Genomic DNA, 18,862 nt, shown 5'->3' with positions numbered 1-18,862 from the left:
CAACTTGGTGCATGTTCTCATTTTTGTATCTCACTTCCTTGAGCATCTTCTATAGTTATTCTTAAGTCGTGGCATAAGCAGAGTCGAAGCTTACGAATTTTCGTATAGTAGTTCTACCCGGTAAAGTCGGTGTCCTTAAAGGTGTAGGTGGCAAGCCTAAACACAACAATTTTCTATATAGGAACGATCATGGAATATTGACTTTATCTTTTCACTCCAGAGTGTTGACCTTATAACTCCTTCATTATCGTAGAAGGATATGGGTTTGTAGTTCATGAGTTCTTCGTGTGCCCTCAGTATGTCACTATAACTTCCATGGTTGTTGCTTCCAATTCTACTTTGCTCATTGCGTTGTTGCCGCTGGTTTTGTAAGTGACCAAACTATTAGCTACCAGTCGTTCAATCATTAACTTAATCGTAGCTACAACAAGAGATTATGCCGGTGTTGGACGATCACTGACTGGTCTTTTGTGAGTCATATCTTTGTCTCATTACAATTGGTTCAAGGAGAAAAAGTAGCGTGAAAATATGATAGTAAATATAGACGATAATATTACAATTGTGCCAAACGTGTAAAGTTGACGTGGGTTTGCCCGAGATTAACTCTACTATGAGTATTAGATGTAGCAAACTTTTACAGCACTAACAATGGTGAAATTTTACACTTGGAACGAGAAAGAAGAAACCCCCAAGTATTTGGACAATTAGTACAAATTCACGAAGAAGAAGATGTTAAAAAGAGACTTCACTTCTACTCGATGTTTTGGTACTACCTCAAGTTTTGGAGTTTTGATTCATTTGAATCAAGATATTTTGGAAACTAGGCAAGATTTCTAACAATTTTTATGTTTCATGTTTTTATCGAGTCTGCTTTATTTTCCTTCAAAAAGTCTCATAACTGACGAAAGGTAGGCGCACGAGTCATTCTTTGGAACTTGGATAGTCTAATCATAAGTTAGACGATTCATAACAGAAAGAAACAAATTGATCGAATACCTAATCCCAATTCGAAATGATTCGCGAATGTGCGTATTTTTACAAGGAATTAATGAGATGTTTAACAGAAGTATTCATAGCATATTATAGTTGAGTAATTAGTATCCCGAGATAAACTGCGTAGATGATTTACGTTTAATATACTTACGTGTTTCAATTATTTGATCCGGATTCATTGCGGTTTCACGGTATGAAAGTGCCACCCCCTTGCCTCCATCTATTTTAAGTCATGGTGTTGGTTGGCAGGTAATTATAAATCTTTTGAACTTTTAGTTAAAATTTTCTTAAATCTTATTAAAATTAGTTATAATTAAAAAATACTTTAAGCTTTTAATTGTAATTTGAAAATATTCTAAGATTATAATTATAAATCGAAAAAATTTGAAGACTCTAATTAAATTTGGTATTATATGCTTTTTATTTATTTAAATGAAAAATCTTCTAAATAAATTATTAACTTTGGTATGATTCTGATTATTTTTGAATCGATTTTTTAATTTATTTTAAACTTTTAATTATAATTCGCAAATATTCTAAGATTATAATTATAATTTGAAAAAATTTGAAGACTCTAATTGAATTTGGTATTATATGATCTTTATTTATTTAAATGAAAAATCTTCTAAATATCTTATTAACTTTGGTATGATTCTGATTATTTTTGGATCGATTTTTTAATCATTTCCATTCATTTAATTATTCAAAATATATGCTTCCTACCTAATTTACTTTGAAAAATCCCTATATTAATAGGGTATGAGTTTTATCCTTATTAACCCTATATAATATACGATACAGAACACACAAGAATAAAATCTTTCTTCAACCAGTGTGTCAACGTTCTGCTGCCGACTTCTATCATCCATCATTCATCACCCTTCTAAATTAAAAAATGTTCTCTACAAAGACGTCCTTCAACAATTATAGATAATCAAACATTTCTTTTTATTTTTTTTCACATTATAATAATCAATAACACAAAATCTTTTTATGTTATTTTATCTTTTTTTTATATGTTCCCCGCGTTTAACGTGGGTCATAATCTACTGTAACGCCAATTAAACAAGAGAAGGAGGAGATCCACATTGTCACACCCTCGGCCGCCGGCGGAAACGCCGAGGTGCACGATGTAAATCAGTAATCACAGTTATTAATCATACATTAAACAGTACAAATATAATCTTCTATTATGACCAAAGTAGAAATTACATTGACAATGACTATTACTAAATCGTGACACACATCTAACAATCCGGCATTAACAAAAATATAATATAACTAATGGAGAGTCTTCAGAGCGAACACTTGCGACCTGCTAAATAACTTGAGAATACATGCATTAAAATACTTCAACAAAATTGTTGGTGAGTTCTACAGGTTTTGACACAAGGTATTTTATAACAAAAAGTGTTTTATAAAATTTAGTTGGGTGGACAACTTTTATAAATATTTACTTTCCTGTCAAAAGTATAAAATAATTGATTTATAAAATGTGTTTGGACTTGATCATAAGTACCATTTGTTCAAATCCAAATGCAAAAGAGTTGGAAAAATATATATGACTAAGCGAAAACTTATATCAAAATTTATACGGTTCCCTTGACCAAAATGTATTTTATAAAAGGATTTTGAGTGTCAATTTACATAAAATAAATTCATATCCCATCTTGTGAAAACATAAAATGGGGAACTTTACTATAGACATATTGTACAAACGCTTGTATAGTTTATATGTAAAAATTCGTAAGTTTTCAAATTTATAAACTTTGTAAAATTCGTGTCGTGACAATAATTAAATATTATTTTACTTAATTTGGAAACCGACACTTAAACAGTGGGGCAAATTTCTCCCACATACATATTGTGTTTTCATACAAGAACAAAAGGGTTTATATAAATAACTTGTTTTATGTAAGTTAATAGACCTTGTTCAGTCGTGTCATGATATTAATTAAGTGTTATATGACTTAATTTTTGATATTGACACTTACCGCTTTGAGTCACAAGCTATCCCACTGAATACAATTTCTTTCAACTAGAATGAGTGAACATAAACCCAATATAAATCCAATATCAATTCTATACGGTAATGAAACAAAACTGAGATTTTATAATGAAATTATAACCGCAGTCGTGACACTATACTTTATTATTGCTCCGGTACCATAATAGTGTGTGCGAAAGTCATTCACCCCGTTGTAACACGTGGTAATGTTCGATAATGCTAACGTTAGCGCCAAAATTCATCTCGTCAGATGTAGTTGTAGCTAGCAACTCCAGGTGGGCGGTCGAACCGTATAAGATCAATAATATGACACTTACACCCGACATTAGTCTTTCCCTTGAGGATTAACAGTTATATATTGGAGAGTTTCTACTAAGTATTACGATCTTAGCTTTCGTGAAACCCAGAACAATTTATAATGGAAACTCAAACGTATTGGATATGGTATTCGGAATAGGTATGATGAACCTATATGGAATATATGGAGTAGGTATGATGAACCTACATGGAATAGGTATGATGAACCTATACAGAATACATGAAGTAGGTATGATGAACCTACATGGAATAGGTATGATGAACCTATACAGAATACATGGAGTACGTATGATGAACCTACATGGAATAGGTATAATAAACCTATATCTTCCATTCTAAATTCACTAGATATGTAAAATTCTTCACCGTTTAGGAAAACAATAACTGAAATTCTTATAATTTTAACTAATAATTATATAATTTCATAAGTTTAGTATTTCCACAATTTATAACAATGTACTTTCATTTTATACGCGGATAATATTTTTGGTCATTATTATATCGTCTCATGCTTCCATGAGATATACTTTATCTTATACATATAAAATCGGCATGGTTGTGATTTACAACACCAATCAAAATCTTGTGATTTTTATTAATATTAATTAATATATTACAACAAGGTGTACTTATATCCACTATAGAAGCATACTTTAATTTATGTGATTTAAGCAATTAATTTACTAATTCATAAGCTTTCGACCATATATAAAGTACGATGCTATTTTAATGTATAAAAATATGTAAATCATCAAAACTTAATAGACACGCATGTACTCTCCCCCAAATATTAAAGCAGTAAAAGAGGGGTCGTAGAAACTCACTTTCGTAGCGTGAACGAGGCTCAAGGTGTGATGCTTCTCGTGAAATTTGTTACGTTACATTCCTCGTTCTTAAGGCGAACCATTGGGTAAATTTAAATTACCTAATATAACCAAAAGGGTAGTTTTGGTATTAATTATTAAGTGTAGGGTGGTCTTTGTCAACACAAATATTTTCTAGGGATTTATTTTGCTAAAATCATTCAACTAGGGATTGATCTCTAAATTTATTTCCCAGGAAAGGGCTAATAGTGCACATTTTAAACCCAATTTGGAGGTTTAGAACCAGATTTGTAACCTATTTTCATATGCGGGTTAAAATAATTGATTCAAATCAAGGGAAGCGGCAAAGGCATACAAGTCTGAAAGTTAAGGGTTTAATTTAACTATTTTGAATCAAAGTTTAAATAATTTTGACCTCTTCCCGCAAACACGATTTGCAGATCGGGAAACGGAAGGAAATACGAACGAAAGTAGGTAAAGAAACGAAGTTGGTCCGGTGATTGGCAAATCTGTCGTCAGAAGGGAGGAGCGCCTCCGGTGCTTGACTGGATCGACGATGGTGAACGGAAGCAGCGGGGTTGCCGTCAGTCTCAGTGGTGGCTGATTCACCGTGAAACGGAAGGAGGAAGGGGGAAGCCGATCTTCGGCGACCCTTTTGGTTTAATCTTCATCTGGTCGGAAGGAGAGGCATGAACGAAAGCAGAAGCAGTCGCCAATCCCTTGGAGTGCACCACTTGATTGCCTTGTTCGGATAAAGAAGAAGGAAAACGAAAGCATGTGGGTGGCTCGGTGGTGGTTGTGGGATCGTGAGGAGGGGAGAGGGACAGCCGAATTCCGGCGAGCTCCTCTTGGATTCATCTATCGTCTTCAGCAGTGGAACACGAAGAAGGGAGCAGGGGAGCGACGAAGGTGGTGACAAGGGGCTCCGGTGGTTTTGCTCGATAATCACAGATTTTTTTTTTTCTCTCTTCTTTGTTTGATTGAAATCAATGGGGTTCTGGTGTGTGATTGGCTTTGATTTTCACATAGGAAGAAGAAGAATTTGGTGGGTGTTTGGGTTTGATTGTTTGACAGGTACCATGGACCTCTCTTTTGGGACTGTTTTACTCTTCGATGGCAGCAGCAAAATCAAAGGGAAGCGGGGTCTTTCAGGTCTGTTTATATCACCAAAAGAAAATGGAAATAAGCTAGAAGCAAAGGGAGAACAACCTTCCTTTTTGGTTCTTCTCTTTTGACACTGTAGCTGAACCACAACCTTCCTTTTTGGGTTCTTCTCTTTTGGCACTGTAGCTGAACTCAGAACTCACCTGGCTTGAAGCTCTTCTTAGAGATTGTGATGTGACAACTTGGGTGCCACATACTTATCAATTCCTGTCTTTTATGCTCGTACAAAACACGTTGAAGTTGATTTTTCATTTTGGTAGAGAAAAGGTAGATGCGGGGAAACTTTCCATACAATTTATTTCCATACGTGATCAGATTGCAGACATCTTTACAAAGCTTAATCTTCTCAACGATTTACTGATTTACGGTCCAAAGCTGTAGGTTGTTACCCGACCTTAGCTTGGGGGGAATAATATCCTATTCAAAAACTTTGACTGTGGTTTTAGTCTCTTATTAACCTGAAAATACTTCTAGTACTTCCTTTTATATATTTTTTCTATTAAATTTAAAGATTTAGTTATAATAAATATGGTCTCTCTCTCTCTCTCTCTCTCTCTCCATGGCACGAAGAACACATACATACAACCACAAAAAAAAACACTCATAAATTTGAAACTGTTAGGTTAATCGGATATTAAACCAAGGGCATTTTAGGAAAGTTCCATATTTAAGTTTTATTTTATTGTTTTAGAATTTGAGTAGGTCTCTTTTAGAATTAGTACAGACAAAACTGTAAGTTTGGTCCAAAGGTTTTCAATTTCTTGTCAGTTTGGTTCAATTTACTTTAAATTTTTTTGTAATGACCATTTTGCCCTTTGTTTTTACTTTTTTCAGTTTTTTTAATTTATTTATATTGTTTTATAATTAAAAGAAAAATAAAAAAGAGAATCTCTCTCTCTCTCTCTCTCTCTCTCTCTCTCTCTCTCTTCTAATATACACACCTTCTCTACCCAGATGAACACAAAAACAATAAATCTAACATACAAGACACATACAAAATAAGAATGTCCTAAATCCTAAACTTGTAACCATGAAGAGATCGAGTTCATGGTTTAGTATGGAATCTGAGATATACACAAATTGCCACCTAGACACATGAAGTCTCTCCTTCTCCGTCTTCAAGGTCTGATAAGATCTGACGAATCCAGTTAAGCATTCTTGCAATTTTATCTCAAGAAAAACATACAAATTAAATCCAAACACACAAAAAACGATTGAATCCAAAAAGAGGTATTTTAGTTAAGCACTGATATACGATTACCTCATCTGCAATCAAACTCAATCAAACCTAAAATTGATTATTCTGAAGATCTGAAATTTAGGGATGAAGAGAGTGGTATAATTATTTTGAAGACCCAAAATCGACTACCTACTCTATAATCAAACCAACAGAAGGGCAAAAATGTGTTTTAGACAACCGAAATTGAAAATTGGGTGATAAATCCTTTCGCCCCTTTTAGGTTGAAACCAAACAAGCAATCCAAAATCATGTTCATTAGGGGGCCACGAGGTCTGATGTTTGACGAAAGTGAGCTTACCAGGTCTAAAGCCCAACAAGCAAATCTGAACTCCTGTTAATGATGAAACGTAAGAGATGGAGAGAAACGAAGGCGGCGACGAGCTTGGGTTTGCTGACAAAGATGAAGAGAAATCCTTTCGCCCCTTTTAGGTTGAAATCCAAATCGATGAAGATGACGACGTTGTGGGTAGGTGGAAATCGAAATCGATGAAGATGATGGCGGTTTCAAGATGAACAGAACACAAGCCTTAACTCCGCCGGAGTTCGTGGATAACGAGTGTTTTAGATCTGCTCCTCCTGAGAATCCACAAGCTTCGTCTTTTAGGGTTGGGGTTTCGCTGGTAGAGCTTCGACTTGGTGGTCTTCATCTTTTCTGCCGGTGGTTTTCAGGATTTCCGGCGTGAGTGATGCTTGGGGGAGGGAGTAAGGGTGGTGACGTTCTCTCTCTCACACACACACACACACACACAGAGAGAGAGAGAGAGAGAGAGAGAGAGAGAGAGAGAGAGAGAGAGAGAGAGAGAGAGAGAGAGAGAGAGAGAGATTCTTTTATTTTCTTTTATTTTTATTTTTTAGTTAGGGAAATAATTAAATAATAGAAAGAAAAGCAAAAAACAGAAAGAAAAGGGCAAAATCGACATTTTATAACAAAAAATCAACATAAAATGGACCAAAATAGCAACAAAATGGAAACTTTTGGACCATTAGTGCTAGCCCAAACTTGTTTGGCCCAAAGTGGCAATTTTGGACATACCACAGGACCATTCTTGCAATTTTGTCATTAGTATAAGTAAGGTTATTTCGATTTCTTTGTTTAATCATATTTAGAACCAAGTTTTATAGCAGTAAATCCTTGTTCTTAATCTCCTATTGGTTATTCTTTATTCCTGTGTATTTTGTGGGGCCTAGTCCTTACACTTGGTAACAGAGCGGTTTCGTTGAAGGCAGCATGATTCGAGGTTGATTAGAAGCAACCTATTAGAGATAATTGATATAATATAGGATAGTTGTTATCTCCTGTATTTTAGTATTAGTTTGTTACTTTATTGTATATCTATATATTATATAAAGAATGTGAAATACACGATATCTTCAAGGTGAATTCTGTAAATCTTATATGGTATCAGATTAAGGCTACGATTCTCCTTCCCAACTTACATCATGACCACCGCCGACTCTTCTTCTTCTTCTTCAGACTCTCCTCTGTCTCTTGCTACTATTCTTCAGATGATTACCGTCAAGCTTTCTCCCACCAATTACTTGCTTTGGCGAAATCAGATCCAAAACCTTCTTGCTTATCAGAAATTGTCGGGTCATATGGATGGTTCCTTATCTGCACCTCCTCCAACAAAAGCACCTGATGCTGCTGGCGTTTCTGCTCCAAATCCTGATTATGTAGCTTGGCTTGAAGCAGATCAAAAATCTTTTCTTATTATTCAAGCTTCCTTAGCTGAAGTTGCTATGGCTGAAACATTAGGGCTAACAACTGCTCATGACGTATGGAACTCTCTCCAACGAGCCTATCGACAGGATTCTCAAGAAAGGATGCAAACACTCAAGGATACTCTTAGACAACTTCAAAAAGGTTCGTCCACTGTTTCTGAGTTTGGTGCCAAGTTCAAGGGCCTTTGTGATGAACTTTCTGCAATTAGTCATCCTGTGAATGAACTTGACAAATGTTATTGGTTTCTCTGTGGACTTGGAGCATCGTTTGAAACATTCTCCACCACTTATCGAGCAATTAAACCTACTCCTTTTTGTGATCTGGTCTCACAAGCAGAATCACACGAGTTGTTCCTCACCTCCATTCACGGCTCATCTACTCCTGCTGTTGCCTTCACTGCAAATCGGCAACCCTCATTAGCCTTTCATTCTCGTGGAAACACCTCTTCTGGCCGTTCCTATGGTCGTGGACGTGGCTCTAATACTAGTGATCGAGGTCGTGGACGTCGTCCACCGCATTGTCAACTTTGTAGGACCAATGGCCATTACGCAAGCTCATGTCCAGATTTGGCATCATATGCCCGCCAAGGTCCTGTTGCCAATGCAAATTTGGCTCAAGCCTTTCATGCCCAATGTCATGTCACTAATGACTCACCTTACTGGTATGTTGATTCAGGTGCAACAACCCACATGACTTCATCTCCCACATCTTTGGATTCAACCACATCTTACACCGTACATGATCATGTTGTGTTTGGAAATGGTAATACTTCTCCCATTTCACATATTGGTAATAAATCCTTTTCCAAAGATCTTAATCTCTCAAATGTTCTTGTTGTCCCTAATATCACCAAAAATCTCCTCTCCATTAGCAAATTAACTAATGATTCTCCTGTTGATGTTTTATTTTCTAAACCATTCTTTGCCATTCAGAATCGAGCAACAAAGGAAATCATAGCAAGAGGCAAATGTGAGAACGGGCTATACGTGCTTAAGCAAGGACATCAAGTGTTTCTTTCTAGTCTACATTCTTCTTCATTACGTGCATCTTATGAGTTATGGCACAATAGATTAGGGCATGTTGCATTTGATACTATAAAGCTATTGAATAAACTGGTTGTTTTATCTGTTACTTCTTTATTACCAAAACCACATGTTTGCTCTTCGTGTCAGCTATCTAAAAGCAAGAAATTTCCCTTTCAACCTAACACTAAAAGATCTTTACATGTCCTTGACTTAATTCATTGTGATCTTTGGGGTCCGGCACCCGTCACTTCTAAAGACGGATAAAGATATTATTGTATATTTATTGATGATTTTTCGCACTTTACATGGTTTTATTCATTAAAGTTAAAGTCCGAATTCATCATTGTTCTTAATGCTTTTCTAGCATTTGTTCGGACACAGTTTTTCTTGCAAGATGAAAACCTTTCAAAGTGATGGGGGGACCGAGTTTGTTAATCAACATGTTAGCACTCTTTTAACCAAAAATGGCACACATAATCGTTTATCATGTGCTCACACCCCGCAACAAAACGGTCGGGCGGAACGGAAACACAGACACATCATTGAAACAGGTATTGCTATGCTTTTTAATGCAAGTGCACCTGCTTCTCTCTGGGTTGATGCCTTTAGCTCAGCAACCAACATTATCAACCGCCTTCCTTCCAAGATTCTTGATTACAAGAGTCCTTTTGAGTTGCTTTATCATTCCACACCAAATTATAATGTTTTCAAGGCATTTGGGTGTCGAGTTTTCCCTTACTTACGCAACTACTCTACCAACAAGTTGGCACCTCGAAGCATCTCATGCGTTTTTATCGGATAGTTCTCAGTACAAGGGATATCGTTGCTTAGACCCATCATCAACTCGCATTTACACCACTTGTCATACTGTTTTTGATGAGCAAAATTTTCCTTTCAGTGACATCACATCTAAATCTGATCTGGCAACATTGGTTTTTTCAAAATTTGAAGACTTGGCATCCTTATCTCCTCCACACCAAACATCGGATGCCTTATCCACTTCTTCAACATCAGCAACTGTCTCTCCATGTTCTTTATGTCACGCACCTGAAATTTCCACTACTGTTCCTCCTGTTCAGCCATCGTCATCGGTTGATATTGATCAATCCTTGTCAACGAATGCTGTTGAGCAGCCCTCGCCAACAGCAGATGCTGCTGCACAGCCTTCTCCAACAGCTTCGCAGTCTCCGGTTTCTCCTGCTTCACCTACATTCACGGGTGCATCAACTCAGCCCTCTTCATCAGTTCATCCTATGATCACCCGGTCCAAAGTAGGAATTTTTAAACCAAGGCATCTGCTTGATCTAGCTTCTCTTGAAAAATCTCCATTGCATCAAGCTTTATTTGATACTAAAGAACCATGTGGGTTTAAATCTGCTGCTAAGAATCTCGCTTGGTTATCCGCCATGGAAGACGAAATGCAAGCTTTACGCTCCAATAATACTTGGGACTTGGTCCCTCGCCCAAGTACCTCAAACATTGTTGGTTCCAAATGGGTTTATCGTACCAAATACAACTCAGACGGAACAGTACAACGTCTCAAAGCTCGCTTGGTTGCACAAGGTTTCAATCAACTTCCTGGGATTGACTACACTCACACTTTCAGCCCTGTAGTCAAAGCTGCTAGTGTTCGTATAGTTCTATCTTTAGCTGTGATGCACAGATGGCCCTTACACCAATTAGATGTAAATAATGCCTTCCTAAATGGACAGCTAACTGATACAGTCTTTATAGAACAACCTCCAGGTTTCGCTGATCCACATTTTCCTCATCATGTTTGCCGACTAAAGAAAGCACTATATGGTATCAAACAGGCACCCCACACATGGTTTCAACGACTAAGCTTGTTTCTTAGCAGTCTTGGATTCATATGTAGTAGAGTTGATACATCCCTATTTATGTTCAAACGTGATTCTCAAATTCTATATTTACTGGTATACGTAGATGACATCATTCTGACGGGAAATAACTCTTTTCATATTACCAAATTTATCTCCAAAATCCATGCTAAATTCGCTGTTAAAGACCTTGGGAAATTAAACTATTTTCTAGGTCTTGAGGTTTCCTACACAGATAATGGTTTGTTTCTCAATCAAGCCAAATATGCATATGACATTCTTCAACGTGCTGGCCTCTTAGAATCTAAACCTGCCTCTACTTCTTTATCCACAACAGATTCTTTCATCTCCACCGGTTCTTTATGCTTGGATCCATCAACATATCGTTCATTAGTTGGTGCGTTGCAATACTTGACTATTACTCGTCCGGACTTGTCCTATGCCGTGAACCAAGTCAGTCAATTTCTTCATGCATCCACAATTGATCACTTTCAGGCAGTTAAACGTATTTTATGATATGTCAAGGGCACTCTCTCTTATGGCTTGGATTTCAATTGTCCACACTCACCCTCACTTATTAGTTACTCTGATGCGGATTGGGCACGTTGCATTGAGACTCGTTGTTCTACCTATGGTTATTCTATTTTTCTTGGTGGTAATTTAGTTTCCTGGAGTACCAAAAAGCAACCAACAATGTCGAGATCAAGTTGTGAATTGAAATATCGGGCCATAGCAAACACTGCAGTTGAAATTGTGTGGATCACTCATCTATTGCGTGAACTTAATGCGTTACCTCCTAATTGACCAACACTTTTGTGTGACAACAAAAGTACTTTGTTTCTCAGTCAAAATTCTATCTCACACAAAAGGGCAAAACACATTGATATTGATTCCCATTTTGTTCGTGAATTAGTGGCTTCTGGACAACTATACACCCGCTTTGTTCCTACATCCTTACAACTTGCTGATATCTTCACCAAAAGTCTTCCACGCCTTTTATTTGAATCATTCAGAGACAAGCTCCGTGTTGGGCCACCACCTCTGCGCTTGAAGGGGGGGGGGGGGGGGGGGGGTCTTAGAGATAATTGAGATAATACATGATAGTTGTTATCTCCTGTATTTTAGTATGAGTTTGTTACTTTATTGTATATCTATGTATAAATAAAGAATGTGAAATACAAGATATCTTCAAGGTGAATTCTGTAAATCTTATACAACACCCGATTTCTTTTAATCGGGCTTGTGAGAGACTAACCGGAGGCGCGAAATAAACAGACGAGAAAACGTCAAAACGGATAGCTTTGATTCGGTTCGTTTTGCGGGTGACGGAAGACAGTAAAGGTGGCTGTGACCTTGTCTTGTTGTCCGGTAGAAGAGTACTCTCGGAACAAGCATGATTAGAAAAGGATGTTGTTGGTTAAATAAGGAGGTTCGATGACATATCAAGTTTTGGTTTTGACTCCAATGAATTATACGGTGTGGGCAGTCAAAGTCAAGTCGATTATGGATGTAAACGACATATAGGAGACGGTCGAACCAAAGGCGTCAGGTGAAGCATCGGATCAAAAGAAGTCAAAACAAGCTCTTGCCTTTTTGTTTCAAGCGATACCCGAAGATATGTTGTTGCAAAAGGCGAGTTATACCGACCTAAAGCAAGTGTGGGATGGGCTAAAAACACGGTATTTGGGAGTGGTTCAGGTGAGAACGGCTCGACATGCAACCTTAAAAAGGGACCTTGAAAGTTTACGTATGAAGGAAGGTGAAACTGTTGATGATTTTGTAACAAAATTATCCCGTTTAACGTAAAACGTAAGGAGTCTTGGTTACGAGCTTGAAGAAGTTGATTTGGTGAAAAGGTTATTTGATTCGATTCCTAAGTCGTTTCTTCAAATCGTGGCTTCAATAGTGCAATGTTTCGAGTTGGATTCGATGTTATTCGATGAAGCAGTTGGTAGATTGAAGGCATACGAGGAGCGTATAAGAGGAACCAAGAAAATGGAGGATATTCAAGGTGGGTTGTTGTTGGCTAGTCAGGAAAAGTCACATGTTTATAAGCATTGTGACAATGGACGTTCAAATCGGAATGACTTTGGACGTAGTCGAGGAAGTGGTCGGGAGTCTGGGAGAAGTCGAGATGGTAATGAACGTGTCCGTGATAAAATTCACGTTAGATGTTACAAATGTGGTGAGCTTGGTCACTATAAAAATGAGTGTCCTAAATGGGAAAAAGAAGATGCACGTCTAATCGAAGAGGAATCGACATTGTTTTGAACGACGAGTGACACTTATGACAAATCCGATTAAGGGGGTGATTGTTGAGTTAATCGGATATTAAACCAAGGGTATTTTAGGAAAGTTCCATATTTAAGTTTTATTTTATAGTTTTAGAGTTTGAGTATGTCTCTTTTAGAATTAGTATAAGTAAGGGTATTTCGATTGCTTTGTTTAATCAATTTTAGAATTAAGTTTTGTAGCAGTAAATCCTTGTTCTTAATCTCCTATTGGTTATTCTTTTTTCCTGTGTATTTTGTGGGGCCTAATCCTTATAGAAACCATTTATGCAACTATATATAATAACGAAACTAAATCTAGAACACCAAAAAAAACAGAAAATAAATATGATACCGTTTGTTCTTCATCATTTATTTGTGAACTAAAAAAACCATAAAACAAGTATGGAATCAATTTGTATGTGTGGTTTTTGTTTCTAGAAACTGATTTGTGGATATATATTCATCGCTAAGGAATAACAATCGATCATGAGTACGGATTTTAAATAAATCTCCAAGGAAGAACAATCACTTCAAGGAAGAACAATCACTCACATGTAAGTGAATCTCCAAGCCAAATTACGATCACCAAAATCAATTTTCAATTACCATAGAGGTCGGATTATAGTTTTTGTAAGAATTAGAGATTAAACATAAAAGCAGCATAGTGGGTTCAGTCGAAGAACCTGAAGAAGAATCGAAGTGTTGATGCCCTTCATAAATTGAAGAAGAATCCAAGTGTTGATGCCCTTGGCGAGAAGTGGAAGCGGGATGGTGATCATGTCCAGTGAAGCTCCGATTCAGGTGAATCCATTTTCATTCCGGTGAAGCTCCAAAATCGATGGATTTTTCAATGATGAATCCATCTTCTTTAGGGGAAACTAATATATTTTAGCAGTTTCAGAAAAGAAAAAAGAGTCATGAAAAAACATAAATTGATCCAAACCATCTTCATATGGTTAATCCATCTTCATTTGGGGCAAATTGGAGATGAAGACGAGGTTTGGATTAAGATTTAGACTTTGATTCAATTGGCTGCACCCATCATCTCATTGGTCCCTCAACTTGTTTGTGCTTACCCTTTACACTCAAAAATCGACGACATCAGGAAAAGGGGAAAAGGATTGAGTTGGGGTCAAGAAATCATGTTGTCAACAATAATGGTTTTCTAGGGTTTTAATGTTGTTTTTACATGAATAAGAAAGAGGAAAGAAAGGTGGCTATACGATGTTGGTTGAGAGAGAGAGAGAGAGAGAGAGAGAGAGAGCACATTTATTATTACTAAATCTTTAAATTAAACAGAAAAAATATATAAAAAAAGTATCAAAATGGTATTTTTAGTCTTTTCAATTTAGTGGGGCGAATACCATAATCAAAGTTGCTCAAAAGCACAAATAATCCAAAAAAATTGTGATTAAACTAAAACAAAAAAATAAAAATGAATACCACATTTACCGTTTTTGTAGTTTTGTCTTCATTGTACTAAAAAATACCCAACAGTCTAATTGTCTATGTAGCTATTACCTTTTTATGATTATGGTCCATTAGTTTTAAATTTATGTCTTTTCCATCCTTTAGACTACTTTTAGTCACGTTTTAGCCCCCCACTTCAGCAAATCCATCGTTATTCGATCCATTCTGTGGCCTCCACGTTGACCCCTGCCCTTCTTTGTGGCCCTCTTCGTTTACAGCCGATGACTCCATGTCTCCATCGCCCCCTCCTCCTTGTTTGCCCCACCGAGAGCATGGCGTTTCTACAATCACCCAATACAATGAGGCATCAGGCAAGCATTCTTTAACACTATAAATCAGTATCACAAATTTGATTTTTAATTCTAATCATGGGTCCTATTTTGTTTTGGTACTTCCATGCATCAATTGACTTTTTCTCAATCTGTCTCGGGTTTGGTTTTTGATTTTGTTTGTTCTGTCATCTGTTTTTTTTGTTTTTTTTTTTTTTTTTTGCTAAATTCTTTTTAGCGATTTTTGGTATCTGGTGCAGGAACCAATATGGGGGTGTGGATTTAGTCGTTGAGTTATTTCTTGGAGCCTGGTTACAGTCAGTGGTACGATAATACAATAAACACTAGTTTTGGTTTTTTATGCAATTTTCGTATTCTTAAATCTCATATTTCAAGATATGGAAATATTTACAGGCTCAGAGATGGGTTTGATTATGATACTTTGGATATATGATTGACTAATGGTTTATGACTGAAATTTGGAGAATTCTTGCTGATTTTGTCTATGGGAAAATTTTGATCTCAAAGGTTCCTAATATGGGTCTCTCAATTTTAACATCATTTTTTTGGGAGTTCTCTTTATGTTGCTTGATATTCTGCTTGCATTATGTTTTAAGTTTTATTCATGAGTTGTTAAAGAAAAGATAAAGGAGTCCAAGGACACAAAGTAAAAATGCTCATTTAAATATATATAATGCTGGATACAAAGACAAAATGCTCATATAATGAAATTTATAACACGTCTTCTAAGAACATATAGCTTGACATAAATCTAAGCCTGGTATGCATATATCTACCGCTGGCCCAATACAACAATAACAACCTGCTGCTTTTGTGTCACGGCATGTTGATGATGGACTTGGTATACAAACACCTCTCAACTTGTTATCATTAAATTGGTTATGAGACTCTAAAGTAGATGGTGGTGGGATTAATTTACCAGAATCAGTCTTCATCATTGCAACTTCAAAGGTGCTCTTGCCATCGTTGCTCCCATCAATAACTGCATACATGAACTCGTTACAAAAAATACAATGTTTGTATAATGCATTTCCAAAAATTATGATTTAAAAGAGTCATGGTCAACAATTTATAAATTTTACAAAGAATATAGAAGACGACTAATAGGTGATATAACACCTATATAAATCTTTTTCAGAGTATATTTTCTTTTTGGACTGAATTTATATTAAGTCTTCAAACCGGGACCGGGTTACTTAAATATATATTCAAATACTCAAAGTATTAATAGAGTAACTCACAGATGACTAGAAGGCTAAGAACAAAGAGCATTAGTAGAAATTGCATATTCATGAACATTGTCACACGGAAGGCCATTTGAAGAGTTGGTGGTGAAGATATTTATACAAAAATTATCAGAATTAAGTGCAATTTAGTGTTCAAATGATACGAGTGATTTGCAATTATGTCTAAGAATCCTCCATAATTACAAAAGATTTTGAGTCCAATTGAATTCATATGTTTCTATTTATTTTGATTCCAATGAGTTTGGTACTCTTCATAAAAATGAAAAGATTTCTATTTTCCCAAAAGTGCAAATTTCTTTCGAGTAGTTTGGTGAAATCGTAAAAGATATCTTTTAATTATGACAAAATACATTAAATTAAGGCTAGATATTTCTAAAATTCAAAGTTTATTTTTAAGTAGATTAGTGGTGTATTTGACATATTCAAAGTTTCTTTCCAAATTGGATTAGGCATACAAGTTACCAAAAGAATGTGGATTGAGTGTGTGGAGATCTTTCTCCTTTGTGACAGCATCAACGTATCTTCATTGACTATTTTCTTTTGTTTTTTTTTTTATTGTTTTCTTGTGTACTACTTTTCATCTATTTTTTGTGTGCAAAAAACATAGTGGAGATATATAATGATTGAGCCAATCATTGATCTGTCTAAATGGGTCGATATGCCGGGTAAGTTGGATCACATGAATATATCTGATGAGATCTAAATTGAATTAATAAAATTAATTGTCCTAGTGTAAACGTAAATAGGACCTCTATTTTAGAGCTTTATCCCGAAGAAAGTCCCACACACTTGGTGACATGTGTGAGGTATACTTTTTGACATCCAAACCATTCTTTATAAAGGAGATACAACCTGGCAATAGATGCTTAAAAATTACAACATTTAAGATGGTCCTTGCATATGATATGATTGAGTATTAAATTTGTCTAATGTTATCCTGCTGTTTATATGCAAAAAAAAAACACATAGTTAAAATGGGGGAGTACGTATTTTTAACAAAATGACTTTCATATGACCAATCTTGTAGTGGGTCCACGGTGAGATTTGAACTTTCCGAATGAAATTGACCCGTAGACACTATTTTAGACATCATTATTTTCAAAAAATGTTAAGTAGATCAATGAATTGACTTTTTCTTTTTTAACATTAAATTGTTTTTTGAAGGTACCTACAACAAATAATTTTTTTTGTAACAAAAGATATAATTTTTGTTATGAACAATTTCACAATATTGGATTTCATAAATTTTTTGATGAAGATGTTAAAAAAACAATTTTGCAGCAAAAATAAATTTTCATAATTGGTTTATTACCAAATTAGCAGTCGCTTTATAAAAATCTAAACAATATAATTTAATTTAGACAAAACTGCAAAAGTATTCCTCATGGTATGCATTTTTCCGGGTTTTAATCCAAACCATGATTTTTTTGGATTGGTAGTTCTTTTGAGAACCTTTGATTGTGGTTTTGGTCATTCAATAAACTGAAAAGACTAACATGCCTTTCTGATACTTTTTTTATATATTTTTTTCTATTAATTTAATGATTTATTAATAGTAAATATGGTCTCTCTCTCTCTCTCTCTCTCTCCCCCTCCCTCCCTCCCTCCCTCCCTCCCTCTCTCTCTCTCTATCTCTATCTCTCTCTCTCTCTCTAGTGTAGTTCTTGTTTCTATCGTTTTCACTGGAGTTAGATTTTCTACTTGGAAACGATCTATGGTTTTGTCTCTATCAGCAAAGAACAAGCTTCAATTTGTTGATGGATCTCTTCCTCCACCATCAGAAAACTCCCCTATGTTTCCAAAGTGGTCTCGTGTTAATTCTATGGTGATTAGCTGGCTTCTCAACTCTCTTCACGAGGAAATCGCAGAGAGTGTTCTATTTCTCCAAACTGCGAAAGAAATTTGGTCCGAGTTACATAGAGGTATGAACAATCAAACAGTGCTCTCATTTATCAAACAACAGTTGTATTCGATTTCTCAAAATTCTGATGAATTCTCAACCTACTTTACCAAATTAACAAAAATTTGGGATGAATTACATGTTGTTTAAGAGATTCGTACTTGTTCTTGTGGTGCTTCTAGTAAAATCCAAAAATATCTCGAAGATCAAAGACTCATTCGATTACTTATGGGATTGAATGAATCTTACAAAATTACAAGAGGTCAAATCTTGATGATGAAGCCTTTGCCATGTTTGTCCACTACTTATTCATTGATCATCCAAGAAGAAAGACAACGAGATATTCATACTTCGCGTGCAATCAACAATGATGTAATTGCTATGGGTGCTATTACAGACTCAAAATTTCATTCTTCAAATAAATCTCTTACATGTGCTCACTATAAGAAAACTTGCAATTTCCATCCACCTTCAAATTCACAAAGAAAAGAAAAGAAGAACCAAATCCCGTACTCAAGATGTGATCACAAATACTTCTGGGTCTATCAG

The 18,862-nt window shown here is 35.8% G+C and overlaps 1 protein-coding gene and 1 long non-coding RNA gene across 2 annotated transcripts in view; both read right to left on the bottom strand.

Annotated features, from left to right (window-relative positions):
- LOC144999596 (uncharacterized) overlaps positions 1–14,626 on the bottom strand; it is a 40,923-nt gene extending 26,297 nt beyond the window's left edge. Inside the window, exon 1 of the mRNA XM_078958728.1 lies at positions 14,090–14,626. Coding sequence (XP_078814854.1) covers positions 14,090–14,185 — 96 coding nt within the window. The 5' untranslated portion in view covers positions 14,186–14,626. The remainder of the gene's footprint in view (positions 1–14,089) is intronic.
- Positions 14,627–15,808: 1,182 nt separating this feature from the next.
- On the bottom strand, positions 15,809–16,471 carry LOC144999588 (uncharacterized). Its single transcript, XR_013660918.1, has 2 exons — positions 16,408–16,471; positions 15,809–16,148 (listed from the first exon to the last, which is right to left on the bottom strand). It is a non-coding gene; the product is annotated as an uncharacterized LOC144999588 (long non-coding RNA).
- Between the last annotated feature and the right edge of the window lie 2,391 nt (positions 16,472–18,862).

Source organism: Lactuca saligna, chromosome 1 (genome assembly GCF_052625555.1).
Source record: "Lactuca saligna cultivar CGN05327 chromosome 1, ASM5262555v1, whole genome shotgun sequence".
NCBI lineage: Eukaryota > Viridiplantae > Streptophyta > Magnoliopsida > Asterales > Asteraceae > Lactuca > Lactuca saligna.
Note: the sequence above shows the minus strand (reverse complement) of the source record. Positions and strands in the feature narration are given on the sequence as shown.